The sequence below is a fragment of the Podarcis erhardii genome (assembly GCF_964252035.2).
Source record: "Podarcis erhardii genome assembly, chromosome: 4".
Lineage (NCBI taxonomy): Eukaryota > Metazoa > Chordata > Lepidosauria > Squamata > Lacertidae > Podarcis > Podarcis erhardii.
The window spans coordinates 47,399,566-47,418,027 of record NC_138508.1 but is presented as its reverse complement, the minus strand read 5'-3'; the positions used below and the strand labels follow the sequence as shown (position 1 = coordinate 47,418,027).

General features: G+C 38.1%; 1 protein-coding gene and 1 long non-coding RNA gene across 23 annotated transcripts in view; one reads left to right on the top strand and one right to left on the bottom strand.

The window, feature by feature from the left end:
- Positions 1-18,462, top strand: part of ROBO2 (roundabout guidance receptor 2) — an 830,881-nt gene that overhangs the window by 652,757 nt on the left and 159,662 nt on the right. For all 22 annotated transcript variants that reach the window (XM_081858429.1, XM_081858421.1, XM_081858427.1 and 19 more), the window contains 3 exons: positions 5,290-5,447; positions 6,478-6,598; positions 13,482-13,620. In XM_081858429.1, coding sequence (XP_081714555.1) covers positions 5,290-5,447; positions 6,478-6,598; positions 13,482-13,620 — 418 coding nt within the window. The remainder of the gene's footprint in view (positions 1-5,289; positions 5,448-6,477; positions 6,599-13,481; positions 13,621-18,462) is intronic.
- LOC309340054 lies at positions 9,052-18,050 on the bottom strand. Its single transcript, XR_014155775.1, has 5 exons — positions 18,011-18,050; positions 14,219-14,338; positions 13,052-13,352; positions 10,713-10,761; positions 9,052-9,111 (listed from the first exon to the last, which is right to left on the bottom strand). It is a non-coding gene; the product is annotated as an uncharacterized lncRNA (long non-coding RNA).

Genomic DNA, 18,462 nt, shown 5'->3' with positions numbered 1-18,462 from the left:
AATAGTTTGAAAGGATTGAAGCTCATAAAAACAATCTGATCTTTCAGTTGTTACTATTTTAGTCCCAGAGATATGAAAGAGAAAATAAGAATTATGATATTGTATGCATAAAAGTCTGTCTCAGAACATAAATACTTGCATGAGAGTGTGAGAGGTTTGTAACAAACAATATCAAGTATACACTCTTAGCATTACTTTCTTTAATATCAAACTTGGGCAGTGAATGGTGACAGAACTATAGCCAAAAACAGCATGCTTCTGATAACCGAAGGTGAGATGTTGCAATACTCAAGATTTACGAAAGTACAAAACATATGGGGGGGGGACCTAATGGGACCCCCGCGTTTAAAAACAGCTCAGTGAGAGCTGAGCATGCTCTGTAGCTGCTGAAAGCTGAGTGTTGGCTGGGAGGAAAGGCTTAAAGATAATCAGTCAAAAGCATAGATGGGATAGGAGTTAGTAAAGGAACAACTAGTTTTGGAGACTGTGAGACGATTTCTGTACATTCTAGTTTCTACTTGCAATAAATTGAACTTGGTGCGCTGGGGGACAGGTGGCAATGGCAGTGTAGCGGCCATATCACTGGGAAGGCATTTTCAGGCCTCATAGCCCATGTTTGTCTTGCTTAATTTGCCATTATAGTTCAACATTAAGATAAGTAAATATAGAAATCTAATTAAGCTGCTGGTAGCGACAAACATTTTGGGTTTGGTTTTTGTAAGCTTAAACATGAGCCCATGTTTGGACAACTCATTAAGCCAAATTTTGGTTTAGCCTCGCTGAGTTAAAAGGACCATGGAAGTACAAAGCTGCTACAGTCTCTTCTCCAGGACCCTTCATATTCATATTTAACCTTGGGTTGGCTTAGCAAATGCAGTATAGCAGCAATGATTTGGAATGTGCCAAATCCCATAGAAATCATTTTGATTTTTCTTGGATAAATAAAGACAACTCTGAGGGTTGTACATAATTTGCTACAATAGCTTACGGTTGTGGGGTGGGAGGGCAAGTGGCAGCCCAATGATTATTTTATGATACAGGAGGACTGGATCCTTCTCATTCTCCTGAAAGATGGCTTGAGACTACTTATCATCTGACAGGGGATTCTCCCATCACTGCTTGCCTTGGTGCCTAATCTCCAAGCAGAGTTTCCCAAGCTCTCTTTCCGCACAAGTGACAACAAAGCAAAGTGCACCTTGTTCTAATTTATTAGAATATTATGCAGTAAAGTGGTGAGATTGCTAGAATGACTCAAACCACTATGTTTGGTTCATACCTAGAGTATCATACTTAGAGACAATTTTATTATAGAGATTAAAAACTCAGTTTCATAGAATGAGATGACCAAAACAGTGTATTGTATAAAATACATCTGTTATTTTAAATATTGATGTATATTTTATAATGTATGTATATGGAATTTAGAAAACAGTCCCTGTAATATATTTGTGTAGATAGAAGGAGAAACCAGGCACTGTGGCAAAAGAATGTAAATTACCCAAAATCTCCTGACAGACCTGTACTTTTCCCTTCTAGCTTAGTTGCTTTGACCATAGACTAGGGACTCATGGGACACAGACCAGATTGAAAAGTAGAAGCAGACAGATGGTTATTTGTAATCATCATGTAAATGTAAATCCTATTAAAATGTGTTTTCCTCCTTTTCTTAGGGTCTGAGAGCTTTTATGGTAGAAGGAAGGATTACACTATGGATATATATATTAATGGTTATGACCCCCTCTTTTACTTCACCAAAAAACACTCAGACTCATTTAAACAAATTGTCAGAGTCACAGAGGAGAAAATGAATTCCCTTTCTATAAAATTCCTAGAGTTTACAGACGTTAGTTTGACTTGGTCTGGATTTGGGCATAAACTGGCATATTTAGTGAAGAGTTGCTTTGGTAGCAAGCCTTTCCCCCTGTTGCAGCAGGTGCTTTAGCTGCAAGCGTTTCTCTTCACTATACTGTTGCAACATGAAGCTTTCAACCATTAATAAACTTTTACATTTCAAATGAAAACGGGAAATGGTACTTCAGAAGTATATGCATTCTTCATCAAAGAAAGACCTAGAATGCTACAATTAAATTTTGTCTGGAGCATTATTGTATGTGTACTGTAGAGCATAATATTGTATCTCTTTGAACCATCCAGTGTGAGACTGAAATAAATGGTTGAGGTCCATCATCACTTCCTTGACTGATTCTCTGCCTACTCTCAGATGCTTCCAATCCCAGATGAAAATGGCCAAACTGCCATTTGTTTAGCTGTGCACTTATTCTCATCTCCTACGGAATGTCAGAATATCTGAAACAGATTATACAGCAGTTCTTTGGGGAGCGTCTGGAACTTTGACATGTCAACTGTATCATATTTAAAGATCTATTTGAGGGGGTTTTCCTCTACATTTTAGCAGATTTCATAGTATGAAAAAATTACCTGGTACTGTATAGAATATAAAATCTAGAAACTTAGTTCACATCTTTCAGGAGAGCCTTGCCTGAACAGTGGAGGAGAGCTGAAACAGCCTTTGGTCAAAGGGTCCCGCAAAAGGTCCTCCCTCTGTCAGCCCTGCAGTCTCCTATTATTCCGCCCAAGGTTATTCCAACCTACTGATCTCTCATTACCAGAATGGGAAAAAGTACAAATGTGCCTATCTAAAGTGTAGTTTTCCATTCCTAATGAACAGCAGGGCCTGCCAAAATATGATGACTGCAAAGGATCGTCTTATACTCTCTAGTCTCTGGGACTAAGCTCCTTGCAAACAGAATGAGTGGTCACTAAAAAGAAATATTATGCAAACAAATCAGGATGAATGTTCAATAATCAGGCTATTTATTACATGCCGTTTCTACATTCTAAAGAACTGCAGTTAATTTCTTGTTACAGGTAGGTAGCCGTGTTGGTCTGCCGTAGTCGAAACAAAATAAAAAAATTCCTTCCAGTAGCACCTTAGAGACCAACTAAGTTTGTTACTGGTATGAGAAGTGTGCATGCACATGAAAGCTCATACCAATAACAAACTTAGTTGGTCTCTAAGGTGCTACTGGAAGGAATTTTTTAAGTTAATTTCTTGTTTGTTTGAGGATTGCCTTTCCTCTTTTCAGATGGAACACAATGCAGACAGTTCATAGTCCCAGCCCAAAGGGGTTTATAATCTAGATTGGGGGCAGGTGTCAAGGATTACAGTGAGTAGAAAGTGATTGCTTGATCACTGACAGAAGACAGTAGAAAAAGCATATCATGATGCTAAAAATTAATTATCCTAAAGTGGGCATGCCAGTGATTATGTAAATAATCCAGAGGCCAAGTAGAGTTTAGAGATCAGTGTTTCCAGTATTGTAACATGCTGGCATTGGTGCTTGACTTTCTGTGTAATTTTTAAATTGTACATTTTGATCCTGAATATTACCAAACTTCCATTTGTGAAATAAACTTTTTTTCCTCATTATTTTCTCACTTTCTGTGTTTGTATACTGATATACACAGAGGAATATTACAGAATGGAAAATTTTGTGGATTGTCATTGTTGAATATGCTGGCCTTCTGATAGTGTATTTCTTACTTCTGTGTTTTGGATATACTTTGCCACATTCTGTGCTCTTCTGTGTTAGGATATCATCATTCTATTTTGTCTCCAAAATTAACTATTCCTCACTCTTTTCTTTCTTTTCTATCAAATGTGAATTCTTGACAGATGCAAATATATAAACTTGCTTTTTTATGGGAAAGATTTGTATAATATGCACCAGTCCAGAGGATGCCTTTCATTTGAAGCTTGAGGCAAGAAAAATGTGGGAAGAGGGTTCTGAAATATGCCCTTCACCCTGCCAGATGTGTTCCTTTAGAGAAAGTGGAGTTCTTGCCAGAATGATTTTTACGCCAATTCTTTTATTTTTATTTTCTGCGTCTAGACATGGTGTACATAAACAGCTCCTTTTTATATTAGAAACTAAATTAACCTTTAATTAGTTTCTCCCTCTCTTAGGATTTACCTGTGTGCCTTGAAAATGCTAAAACGATAAGCAGAAACCCGTATCTGTAGCTGAGAGCCAGATTTATATGCAGGCTCACCTCAACCCATTCAGTGGCTAATCCTTGTGCATATAAATTTTATCCTTCCATGTAACACACGAATATGGGAAATGTGCAGTTCAAAATGTTAAAATGGAGCACATTTTATTAACAGCAAAAGCAGTAAATTAAATCTGCTTATAAGTGAAGAGTGAACATTTTTGCTGAACTGTTCCAGACTGCTCCTTTAGTGAGACACAGGCTTTTCTTGATTTCTCAGAGGGCCCTTGTTTCACTAAAGGTGAAATCTGTATTAAAACAGTAATGAGCCTCTTGCATAGTTGAACTACAAGAGAGGAGATGCCCTAATTTTTAGTAGCTGATTTTGGAGCTCTCTTCAGTTCTGTGTTGTTAAGGGTGGCAATTAACCTAGAGACTGGAACATGCATGGAAGAATAATGATAAAATAATATCATTTCTGAACACTAAAGTCTAATCCCTGTCCTGTGACATAATTTCTATAAGAAGGTAGTTCCCTAAACTAGTTTTCCAACAGTTGAGAGTAACCTGCAAGCATTTTCTCCCTTCTGGTTTTCTCTCACAATCATAGCAGCAAAGATAAAAAGTGAGAATAAAAAAAGCATACCTTTATGTATAGCTAGATCTTGGCATCCTTCATAAATTGTTGTTGCTGTTTATTATTATTATTATTATTATTATTATTATTATTATTATTATTAAACAGTAGAAGTAAAACTGTGTAGTGTGTCACCTCATCTTTTGCCCAGATGACTTTAAAGTGACTTTTGTGGATATAGGTGCCAGTTGAGGGATAGATAAACAGGATTTCCAAAAGGTTGCAAGCAAAGTCCAGCATGCTGTTTTCCTTAATGAAAAGAATTCAGTGTCAGAATGGCAATCATACTATTAGGGTTTTTTGTCCTCAGAAGGTCGCATTGGCCAGATGTCACTTGGCAGGTATGGCTGCAGAATTAAAAAAAAAGAACTGGGTGTGTATGTGTGCATTTATATGAGAGATACTGCTACAAAATACATATGCATAGCCTGTACTCATATGCTGAGAATCGGCCACCTATGGAGTCATATTTATTTCTGGTATAGTGGCTGATTGGGATGGATTTTTTATAATGCATGTTAAATAGCCACCAAAGAAATTTTGACCAAGATTTTTTTTTTCTTTGCCAGTATGTTGTTATAATAAATCTTCTTTCTTTTTTCTTCCTCTCTTTTATTTATATATTATTTTTGTATCAGTGCTACGAGATGATTTCCGACAAAATCCCACAGATGTTGTTGTGGCAGCAGGTGAACCAGCTATTTTAGAGTGCCAGCCTCCTCGAGGACATCCTGAGCCCACTATATACTGGAAAAAAGACAAAATCCGAATAGATGACAGAGAAGAGAGAATCAGTGTAAGTCTGTCCTACTGAAATGGAAACCTAAAAAATACTGATCAATTTGCTAAAAAGTGAATCTCACTGTGGGTTTTCTGGTAAATTAGAGTATTTAATTAAGCACTGCGGCTAAATAACTGAGTGTGGGAGAATCACAGTATGGACAGCGATGCTCTTTTTTTTCATTAACATCCATGGTCGGCCTCTTCTCATAAGCATTTTTCAGGTTTAAGGGTGATCAGAAAGCTCCTTTTCCCATCAATTGTCCAGTGAAAGTGCACTTGTGAAATCCCTTTGTGACCAAAAGCACCAAATATTTCAAAGACACTTGAAAGAACAGAGGTCACCAAAGTGTCCTGCTATGCCCCTTCACAAATTTTAAATACCGTATTTTTTTGCTCTCTAAGACGCACTTTTTCCCTCCTAAAAACTAAGGGGAAGTGTGTGTGCTTCTTATGGAGCAAATGCAGGCTGCGCAGCTATCCCAGAAGCCAGAACAGCGAGAGGGAGCGCTGCACAGAAATCCCTCTCGCTGTTCTAGCTTCTGGCTTAGCTGAGCTCTGTCCCTTCCCCCACCTCCTGGAAAAGCCCGCAAGAGCCGCACTCCCTTTAAAGAGCCACGCGGATCATGTGTGCGGCTCTTGGGGGCTTCTCCCTGAGGAGGGAGAAGGGCAACCGGTCAGTGACGGGCTGCCCTTCTCTCTCCTTGGGGAAAAGCCTGCAAGCGCCACACACACGCTCCACACAGCTCGTGAAAGGGATCGCTGAGCAGAGCCTGGGATGCATACAGGCTCTGCTCAGTGCTCCCTTTAAAGAATATTTTTTTCTTGGATTCCCCCTCTAAAAACTAGCTGCGTGTTATGGTCAGGTGCTTCTTATGGAGCAAAAATTACGGTAATCTTACATGAAGAATAGTGCTTTAGAAATAGTAATTACATTTGCTAATATTTATAAATATTGCTACTGGTGTTTTTCTTTTCATCTTTAGTTATATGAAACCGCTTACAGTGTGCTAAAACTTAGACTTTTTTCATTTTTTCCCTGATAGATAAGAGGTGGAAAGCTTATGATATCGAACACAAGAAAGAGTGATGCTGGAATGTATACATGTGTTGGCACCAATATGGTGGGAGAACGGGATAGTGACCCAGCAGAGCTCACTGTCTTTGGTAAGGGAACTTCTGAGATATTTGCTTCCTTCTGTTATTGAGCTGCAGGCACAAAATATATATAACAAAGTTAGCTTTCTACTGTCACATCTACAATAATGGAGAATTGCCCACCTTAGTTTATGGCTTTCCCACACTGAATAATTGTTTTCTGATAAGTAAAATCATAATGCTGCATTAGCATTTCCATTACAGGTACTGGATTAAGGTTAGGACTTACTCAGATCCACATAGTTAAATTAGATAAAACCTTTTATCTTCCTTTGCACTGATGGAAATATAGTGAAATATTTCCTTGAAAACAATGTGGATTGCTGTCTGAAAGTACAGAAAATCCCAATGAATTTTGCTAAAGGAATTTAGTGCTAGGAATGAAAATTGTTTGTAAATGTAAATTGTCTATCCGAAAGAACATTTTAGTGATCATCATCGTATATATTCCTCTACACATGGGAGTTTAATCAATGTCTTTATTTTTCACCACTTCTTTAAAGTAAAAGTACACATTTTAATCCCACAAAATAGTTTATTTTGGCAGATCTCAGTTTCTTTCATTCTTCAAGCTGGCCAGAATTGTATTCAACTAACTTTTTCTCAGAGTAGAACCATTCAGATTAATGGACCTAAATTAGTCATGGCAATGAATTTCCATGGATCTACTCTGATCAGCTTGCTGCCTTGTGGGACATCTTTGGGAGAGGAAAAGGCTAAGAAGTAAACACTACTCAAATTCAGAGTGGAGTGGACAATTCTTCTGGCAACTTCTGCATCCAAGCTGGTGCCAAATGTATTGCTCTGTTTTTCTTTGGACCACATCAGTGAGTCCAAGAGCGGAGTCTTGTCATCTGAGCTGTCTAGGGCCACCATGCACACTGCCCAGGCTTGTGCCTTGGAGAGGTCACTTTGGTGCTGCTAACACAGCAAAACCAACGCAGGAGGCAGCAGTTGTGAGTTACCGGTCCTCTGCAGCCACAGCAGGCACTGTGATTCTCCAGTGGTTTGACTTCACCCTTGGAGGTACACTGCATCGTCTCTCAAGACAGACGGATGCCAAGAACTCTGAGCAAAAGTTAGTTGACTACAACCCAAAGACTTTCTCTTTACTAGTAATTTATCAGACATTATTGTCTATTTAATATGCATTTCACCCAGTGGGGTTCACTAGGAGTAAGTCCCATTAAACTTATTAGGACTTCTGAGGATTGTACTGGGCTGTAGCGTTGGGTCTGTATTGTAGGAAACTCACATTTAAATTCTGCGTTGACTCCATGGTAGCCACTATAATAGCATTAGAGCAAATAAATAACTTTAGATAAACTTTTTCAGGACTGAAATTGTCTGTCCCCGATATGCACTGTTTCCCTTGAATGCTTCTTTGGATCTCCATTGTACCAGTACAAAATCTGCAGAACTACACTCTTTGGTTATCTGAAGGTAGATGAAATAGGAATGCTTTGCAACCTCAGGAGTGCATAAACATTCACGTCTGTCAGGCACTGGATGTAGAAAGTGGTTCATACAAGAGAATGGCAAACAAATATTATTTAAGTGTCTGTGAATAATTTGGTTAACTTTCCTTCTTCCGGACCATGTAGGCAGGAAGAAGAAACAGTATCAAAAGGAAATGTAATGAAAATATGTACTGTAAGCCCACAACTTATGCACATTTAACGTGTGTGCATTCATCTTTACACACTTGGCAAAAGTTTTTAAAGTGGGGCAGGCATCTGGGGGAAAAGACTTTGGCAAGCTTGGCAATCCCACCTGCCATAGCTATGGGCCAACATCATTATTATTAGCCAGGCAAGCATGTTTTGCATTTTTCTGAAATGATCCCTTGATGTTGGGCCAACATCAATTTTCAGTATGATTCACACATTACATTTTTATATTGGCTTTACCTAGTGACTTTTGCAACATGATAAAATTATAGAACATGGGGAGGAGGCATTCTAATTTCCAGTTAAAATGCATTTTACTTGATTTATAAGTCCCAATAAGCATGGACCTAACACCATGCTGTTTGTTTGAATTACCACACATTAAAAAAAACAAAACCCCAAACCTACCATTATCATGGCAAGTCGTGTTTGCCTGTGTTTTGTTTGTATCTGAGATGACATTGCTTTCCATGAGCAACTCACTCTAATAAGGATATGGTAAAATTTCACCATGTTGGCTGATGAGTTTTCTGACTACTTGAGATAGTTTTATTAATGTGCTTAAGCAGTAGGACCTGCCATGAAGATGCTGAAGTTAACCTGCCATGGAAGTGCTAAAGTTAACACTAGTAATTGTTATTTTGGCTGCAGGAAGTCTGCCTTAAGCAACTCAAGGCACTTAAACATTCCACCTTAGGTGTTTAATATTGATTTAAATGCCTTTTTCTAGAAACCCAGACCTGTAAATGTTGGTCATGTACTTAAAATAAAACCCAGAACAGGAAATTAAGGTTGGTTTGTGTGGGAAACTGAAAGCATTTAATAACATTTCTGGCAAGTCCACAGAAAGTGCTGAAAGAGATAGACAGAAGTTAATTAGTCATTTGCTGATTAATCTTTCTTCTTCCTTTAAAACATGTGAAAAATGCTTTTGCTTTGTCCATATCCTGTTTTAAATGTTTCTACATATTGGTTTTCAAACATTTTCAGGATTCAATCCCTTATTATTTTGGTCTTAAAATGCTCTCTACCTAAAGTCAATTTTGGTGTGTCACTCATAACTGATCTCTAGGTCCCCATACTGTGAATTTAGCTTCAGGCATTGCTTCTGGTGAAACTGAGTAACAGTAAGTAGGCTGGTTAACAGGGGTCCTGTGGGAACAGTAGGGAGGTCAGGACTAGAATTGTACATGAAGCATTTTTCTCAAATAGCATTGGACTAAAACTTTAAATACACTCAACAAAATAAAAAGAGAGAAATGGGGCTATGAGTACCCATACTTAAGGAAAATGTGATTTTCAGAATCTTCTACCAAGATGTGATCTTGATTGAATAATGCCCAATGCAAATTTTCTGTATGTTAACAAGCAGCATTGTCAGGGCGTATTTTTAGTGTGTAAGTGTGGAAATTCTACACACCCCTCTACTCTAGTAACCCACTACATATATGGGAAACCCAAACTGAAATTAAATATATATGTTAGAAATGCATCTAAATATCTAATATGTATCTGTCCTAAATACATGTTTTTATTCACAAAAGCAACATGATACACAATGCATCATTTATGTTGTTAGGATCCCTATTCTTTAAGTTATGTGGATGTACATTGTTAAGGACACAGAAATCCAGTATCAGTTCAATTGTTGATTTCTCTGAGGTAATGGAGAAAGTTTCTTAGACTTGTAGTTGGCTGATTTTTTTCTATAGAAAGTAACATCCAAAGATGCTCTTAGTTGTCTATATACTGCTTCATTATAGGTAGTGGATTGTAGCCAATAGTGGCTTTGCACTGCTTGTGCAAGGTGTGGTTGATCCTTTCCACCAGCTGCAGCCTTCTGTATCCTGTCCTACTCTTTCCAGGGGGCATGGGGGTGGGGTAGGGGCTCTATGGATAGCTGTTCGAACCAAAGGTGAGACTGTGCCAGAAGCCTTGTAAATGCCATCTTGGTAGTCAAGATAACTCTGAAATAAATTGGTGGTAGTTGTAAATATGAGATCACCTATGTTTATGCACTTGCTATGTTTATGCTAATTGGCTGGCTTTGGCGTTAGGCTCATCTGTGGGCTTGGAGTGCTGGGCTCTGGGCCCAGAGAAGGAAGCTGTCTGTAAGACTTGGATATTTGCCACCTATGCCCTCATCAGCCAGGTGGAGTAACGGGAGGTTCTGGCCAAAGTGACATATGATGCTTTGTGTATAAAGAATGTATAAATGTTTGCTTGGGTGCAAACAAGTCTTGAACACCTCTCCTTGCTTCGTTTTGGTCCATCCTGAATCTGTAACGGGAGTGGGGCTTTGAAGGCTGTGTTGTAAGTTTTCCTTATAATAAAGCACTAGAATTGATCACTCTGGTGTTTTTGACATCCTTCACCAATCCATTTGCAAACCATTCTTTTTGTCCTGCAGTTCAGAACAGCTGTAATTGGTGAAAATCATGTGCAAACCTTACCTGAATGGAAGTGCTTTCCATGAGCACAAAGCTACCATTGGATAAACTCCTATATATTAGAGCAAAAAACGTGAAAAAAGATAGCTTTGAGTCTGTGTATGCTAGAATAAAACAGCCCTCAATCCACCAGTTTCTTAGAGCTTGTTCATTAAATTTAGACAGAGTGACGATTTGCAAGGTTTTCCCCCCTTGAGGTGTATGGTGGGAAAGTATCTGAAAGCATCATATGTTCTGTCAAAGGACTGCAAGGCATGTATACAAATAAATAAGTAAGTAGAAAGGCTAAACTATGGGTCACCAGCTTCCAAAGGTGGCCAAGGATTTTTCCACTGATCAAGATAGGATCAATTTCTGGAAGCCTTACAATCTTGCATTAAGTAATATATCTACATTCTATCATACAGTACTTTTAAAAAAGGAATTTTCTCTGGGGCAGGATTAACTCAATAAGTCACTATTTAAACTTTCATAAAGATTTAAAAAAAGTAAAGAACTTTAGCGTTTTCATTTAACAGCAACTGGCACTAGTAATTTAGTACTTTTTTACTTTTATATTCTTTCCACTGTTTACAGGCAACATACACACTTCCCTATTCTTAGCAGCCTCAAATAATTTAAATAAATAATTAAATTGAAATTATTTGAAATAGGTATTTATTAAAATAAATAAACATCATGGCAAGCCATAGGCGTTGATAGTAACTACATCTCTTTTCATTGGTAGCCAAATTGCACAGGACCACATGTCAAATTTTGTGTATTTTTGTTCTGATACATTCTTGTTGGAGAGAAATGGTATATCCTAATTTTAAAATCAGATATTTGCTGGTTTATTTGAGGAGTATTACTGCTCTTTTAATTTCAAACCAGATTTCTCTGACACAATGGTGGTAGAAATAGTAGCAGCTGAAGTAGCAGCTGCTCAATTTTTTTGTAGTAACCTGCTTTATTTTCAATACTTCCTTTTTGCATTTCTTTTAGCATTTGGTATCATGCATACACACCTCACCTGAGTCTAAGGCAGAAAGATACTCAAGTGAGCAGCTAATATCACATCACATTTTTATCACATTTAACATTCAAACTTGTTTTTATTTTAATAGAGCTCTGTGATCTCCACTGGCATTCTCATAGCTCCATTGTTTCCAATGGGCCTTCAGATAAGGTCCCATTGTTTTCAGTGGGAATTCTTATCATTCGTTTTAGTATGTCTCCTGGCTGTGCAGTGATATAAACTATACATTTTGGAGAGAGAAAATGTAAATACGGCTGCTGGAGGTGGGGGGTAGAAATTGAGCGTTCTAAGATGTCTCAGATGGGCAGAGGAGCAAAGGGATTTGTTTCCTCATATTGAAGAAGGAATCTGAGTGAACTTAAGAAGGCACTTTACCAGTGGGGAACTTTTGAGTTCATTGGTGGGAGCTTCATGAGGGCTAGTAAGGAATTTCCCCACTACTTTATATTTTTGAAAATGTCCTGCTCTTGTATGTCCTGTCAAGTGCTGTACCATAACTTAAGCCTCTGTGAATTTATTAATGTGATAGGTAGCAAACATTTATAACTACAAGCAAAGTTTATTCGAAGTTATAAAGGTCATAACAGCCATAGTCCAAACAGCAGACACGACATATAACTGTGACCTATTTTATTACCCTCTTCAAAAGCTTTTAATATTCACACAGAAACAAAGTCTGAGAGTGTTCATTATTTACTCAGCTAAAGCTTATAAAATGGCTACGTTATACATGTTATCTATAGCTATGATTTTAATTTATCTGTTGAATGCTGTTGACAGAACAGCAATTATAATTATGCCACCAAAATTTATAGGCAGATTTTTTAAAACAGCAAGTCATATTTCCAAAAATCTGCTATGAAATTAACTTAACTGAGTGATGTAAGACAATACTTTATTTAGCATACACAAGAAACCAGTATTCTTTTGTCTCCTGAGAGATTAACATTGCAAGCAAGTTATGCAGGTGATTCAAATCCAGTTAATCTTGCATAAAGAATGTTAATTGCTTTGGTAGTGGCATTCATTGTGATCATTCTATAGTAGTATAATTAGCTATTGGACAAACTCACAATACTCTCTGAGAACACAACTTGGGAAATTACTATTTTTTTCCTGGAAGTCATACAGAAAATAGTAGAGATGGTGCAAAATTAAAATAATGAATACTTCGGTTTGCATGTCCTTGGTATCTAGTATGCACTTGTGTGATTGTTTTCTTGCAAGCTCTTTATGGTTAAAACATGCAACATATTGTGCTTTGCCTTAAAGAAACATGTATTTAATTTACCCATGGTCACTGGAAAAGTTAGAGTTGACTCACATGGCTACCTGAGGTGGTAGCAATCAAGAGATGAAGCTTCTGCAATCACATCTTGTCTCCATATATAATATAAATGAACACATTTATCATGCAGTAACTGCAACTGTTTTTGATTGCTTGGGTTTGTGAAATGGCCATAGCAAATACCTAGCTTTTTCCATTTATCCTGTACAAGATTCCCATGTGCTCAGTAGAGTCCCATTTCTGCCTTCCTGTCAGAGCACAAATAACTTGTTTGCAGAGAGGTAGGAGTTCAGTTTGGAGACATGAAAGGCACACCTGTCATTCCACTTTATGGTTTCTAGTGGGAGAAGGAGAAACAAGGCTCAGTTGAGCATACAGGCACTATGTTTGCTGAGGACTGGATTGTTCCCAAAGATTTGAAATTGAATAAAGCCAACTTGTTTAATTTGGAACTCTTGTTTTCAAGAACGACCCACATTTCTCAGGAGACCAATCAACCAAGTGGTTTTGGAGGAAGAAGTTGTAGAATTCAGATGCCAGGTACAAGGGGATCCTCAGCCAACAGTGCGTTGGAAGAAAGATGACAATGACTTGCCAAGAGGAAGGTATGAAAAACACTAATTGCTATTCTCCTTTCTGGTGATTCTGATTGCTGTACTTGATCACATTAATCAGAAAAATGTTTTGGACTTTAGTTGAATGCTGGATTTTTATTGCCTGTTGAACATGTGCTTCCACAGTACAATGTTTTTGCCTTTAGGCTGACAAATATGAATGAGCACAGAGCTCTCACCATTGAATCCAGTGATGAGGAACCTCTAGCCTGTGGATCAGTCTTGGCCTGGCAGATGCTGTTGTTAAAGTGACAGAGTGTGAGAGGCAGGAAGTTTGCAAAAGTCATTGTGTTTGGCTAATTAATCAAACATGGAGAAATATAGGCAAAATATGTGTTCAGCTATGTCCGTGAGAAACATTGGAGAAACACCACACAACCACTCCCAACTTTAATCATAATGTTCAGGACTTCTCTGAGTGTTATCTTGTGAATGTAGCCCTAGGTTACATCTGGTAGTTAAAATTTCACATGCCTAAACATCAGAGCTAATTTTATACGCTCATATGTACAGTACTTCCTTGTGGGTGGATCCCATCCCTCTTTGATTATATCTGTAAAGAGGTCAGGAAAGGAGCCATGTCATTTACCTGTCCCACATTGTGGTTCTTTACTTTCATTTCTGGAACAACAAGAATACAGCAATGAGCAAGAAGCATTCATGCCACCCTGGGGATGCATGAATCAGATGAATAAACCACCAGTGTTGCCTACAACAACATCAGACATATTCAATATTAAGTCAAAGCAAATGCAAATCCTGAAGAGAAACTATTGGAAACAGATTAGAGCAAAATATTGTTCGTAAGATACATATATTTATTGTTTCATTTGCATTTTTTTTCTTTACATTTATAGATCATGAATAAATATCAACAAATTCATAATCTGTTTTGAAAACATAGTGGCATTTTAAAAACAGTACCATGCAGAATTTATGCTCTGGCTGGTTACAAGGTTTATTATAGGAGTAGCCCATTTGAATCGGTGACCCAACACAGCATGCATTTTATCAAGGATAAAAATACCTGGTGCAGCCAAACCTTGGTTTTCGAACGTCTCGGCTGCTGAACATTTTGGAAGCCAAACACCAAAAACCCAGAAGTGAATGCTTCTGTTTTTGAACGCACCTTGGAAGTCGAATGGCTTCCAAGGCACATTTTTCATCCCCCCCCCTCCCCAATTGACTTTGCAGTCAGCTCATTGATTCTCGGTTTCTGAACATTTCGGAAGTCAAATGGACGTCCGGAACAGATTACATTCGAAAACCGAGGTTCCACTGTATATATTGTTCTAAAAAATCTGCATAAGTTTAAACCCACAATACCTCACAAAGACAAGGAAAACGTTTAATCAGGTATGACTCATGTCAAACTACTGTAGGTAAACAAGAAATTGTTAGATCACCAGCTTGATACCCATGACTGAAATAATAGGTTTTACAATTGAATGTTGCTTTAGATCAGGCATAGGCAAACTCGGCCCTCCTGATATTTTGGGACTACAACTCCCATCATCCCTAGCTAACAGGACCAGTGGTCAGGGATGATGGGAGTTGTAGTCCCAAAACATCAGGAGGGCCGAGTTTCCCTATGCCTGTTTTAGAGTGTAAATTGTAAAATACAGTGGTGCCCCACAAGACGAATGCCTCGCAAGATGGAAAACCCGCTAGACGAAAGGGTTTTCCGTTTTGGAGGTGCTTCGCAAAACGAATTTCCTATGGGCTTGCTTCGCAAGACAAAAATGTCTTGCGAGTTCCTGCGGGGTTTTTTTCCTCCCCCCCCCTTTTTCTAAGCCGCTAAGCCGCTTATCAGCTGATCCGCTAAGCCGCTTATCAGCTGATCCGCTAAGCCGCTAATAGCGCTAATCCGCTAAGCCGCTAATGGGCTTGCTTTGCAAGACGAAGAAACCGCAAGACAAAGAGACTCGCGGAACGGATTCTTTTCGTCTTGCGAGGCACCACTGTACAGGCCAGATTCTGGCCGCCAGAATATTCCAAAGGTGGTTAATCAAAGTGGTTAGATATAATTCCTAAAGTGTTTGGACAATGTAAACTGATTAGTAGGAATGGTGTGCCTCTTCAAGTAGCTTATTAATGTGACTAGTTTTCTTTTTGATGTGTGTTTCATGCAAATAGGACTGACACATTTATATTGAAGGGCAGTGAGGTCCCTAAATGATGGAGAGCATCCATAACGACTTCTAACTAAATATGGCCAAAATCAAGTCCTAAATCTTCTGCTTTATTTAGGCTTAGATATGGAGCCATTGTTACTCTCTGATATGCTGTGGTATGGGTGATGACATTTCTTTGGCTTAACGTTTAATAAAATTTGATTAGGGCTTGTGCAGCGTTTCATGTTTTCAAATTTCTAGCAAAGCCTGAGAGACCAGCTGCATAGCCTGTAATTATGTAGCAAGTGATACAAGATTTCCCTCCCCCCTTAAGAAAGTGGAAAGATTTTCAATTACAAGTTAAAATTTATGACATGCTGTAATAAGTGTTTAAACCTTTACATGGAAGAAGATAGCAGTGCCAACTCTTGTGAGACTGAGGCTACTGCACTGAATGCACACATTTGTCAGTTTCTTTAAAAATACCGCATGCTTCTTTTTTGTATTACTACTATGAGTAGCTTGCTCAAGTTCAGTAAATACCCCTTTAATGAAATTACAATCTGTACTTGTGAGTTGCATGTACGGACATTTTCTGATTAGATGAGTATTGGTCTAAGGCAGAGCCTTCCAAATTTTTATGTTGGTGGCACAGTTTTTAAACATGCATTTTGTGACACAGAAATTCAGTTTTACTATGGAGGTTAAACTAACTCCTTTCCAAGCATTTGCACAACAGACCTACACACTGCAGCTGACACACTAATGTATCGTGACACAGTTTGGAAAGCTCTGGTCTAAGGAATTGAAAGTGGCAAGCAACCATACCACACAGGAGGAAAGAGGCGTAATTGTAGCTTACTATACTGAACAACCACTGTAGAAATACTAAATAGCAGAGTTATGCTTTGCGTGCTTAAGTACAAGAACAAACTTTCTAGGTGATATCCAACATTAGTCATTGAACAGACCCATTGCAATCAATATACTTATCCACTGATCTAAGTGGGTCTGTTCTGAGCATGACTTGGCTGGGTATTTCCTTCTGATTCCCTCTTCCACCTCCCAAGTTTGAAATTGGTTTAACTTTGAAAATAGGTCATAATGAATTAACAAAACAAACAAAGAACAAAGTGAATAAGGTGAATTGTCTGCAATTATAAATTATAAAGTCAATTAAATGTTCCTAACTATACTATACAATAAATCATAAATAATCATGTTTCTGTAATTTGAATGGAGGCAAATCATCTCAACTGTTATCCTATTTTGGGGTAACATCTTGACCCAGCACCAAAATTTGCATGTTTATATTGCTTTTGGCTTCACTGCAGCTACAGAAACTGAAGGGTATCAGCAATAACCAAGACATTATTTTCACACACACACACACACCCCAGTCAACAAAGTTTTGAATTCATGATGTAGATGGAGCCAAAGGAAATCTGAAGCCAACTTCAGGCTGTTCTAGCAGTCTGTAGTTGTGGTGAAGAGACCCTCCTATTTCCTTTACAAGGATGGATGAAATGGAAATTTGGGTTATGTTCACCTTTTAGAAATTCTCTTCTTCACATATTTTCATGGTGATAGCATGGGAAAACTGAAGTGAGTTCTCGACTGGCATAATAGTGTAGCAATTATATTTATTTTATTTTATTTTATTTTATTTTATTTTATTTTATTTTATTTTATTTTATTTTATTTTATTTTATTTTATTTTATTTTTTATTTTATTTATATACCTCCCTTCATGTGTAGCTCTCAGAGTAGTTCATAACATTAAAAATACAAAATAAAAGCATGGAATACACAAGAAAAGAACAAAAGAAACCCGCTAACTAATAACTACTGCTTCACCACATCTCAGTCTAAAATGGTGATGTCAAATTGCCCTTAGATTCAAAGAGTTTCAGCAGAAGCTACAGCTTTATCCTTTAAGAGAGGGATCTCAGATACCATCATTTATCACCTAGTCACCTCAAGGACCAATTATAGCAATAACTATGTGTGCCAGCCTTTTATTGTTTGGACACTTCAGCTACTCTAGAATTCAGTGACTGCCACTGTTAGCTGGAGTTAGTAGCAGAGAGTACATTACTTTGCTATTAAAGGACTGCCATTGGTTGCCTGTCAATTTCCAGGCACTTCAGGGATTTCTCCTAAATTTCAGAAATCATTGTGTTGTCAGCTCAGTCAATAGCTATTGGGGCAGTGGGAGAATAATTACTCTGGCTATTGTAGTTTTCATTAAAATGTGTTTTAGCTACCTGAAAACTTGCTGTCCAAGACAGAGACTGGCAATATTTCTCTAAAGGCAGAAATGATTATGACATCACCAAACAGCGAAGTTATGACATCACTAAAAAGCACCCACAGCAACTGCTGAGCTCTTTTTCTGGTTTTCTTGACAGCTCTGCAAACATCTCTCACCTTAAGGTGAGCAAGTTGAAGTCCTTAAACAGAAGGCAGATGGAGGTTCTGTTCCTCCACAATCTTCCAAATGTAGCCTTATGAGGCTTTGCCCTCTGGTGGGAAAAATATTGCGCCCGGGAAAGGGAGGTGGGAGTCAACAGACACTCAAGGAATAGTTTCAGAGATAAAGCTTTATTTCTACCATCCATGAACTGGTAGAAGGAGCAAGTGTGATAACTCACAAAAAGAATGCACGGGTTCACAGTCATGTGCACAGAGTATATATTCCCCTTCCAGTTCCCTCCCC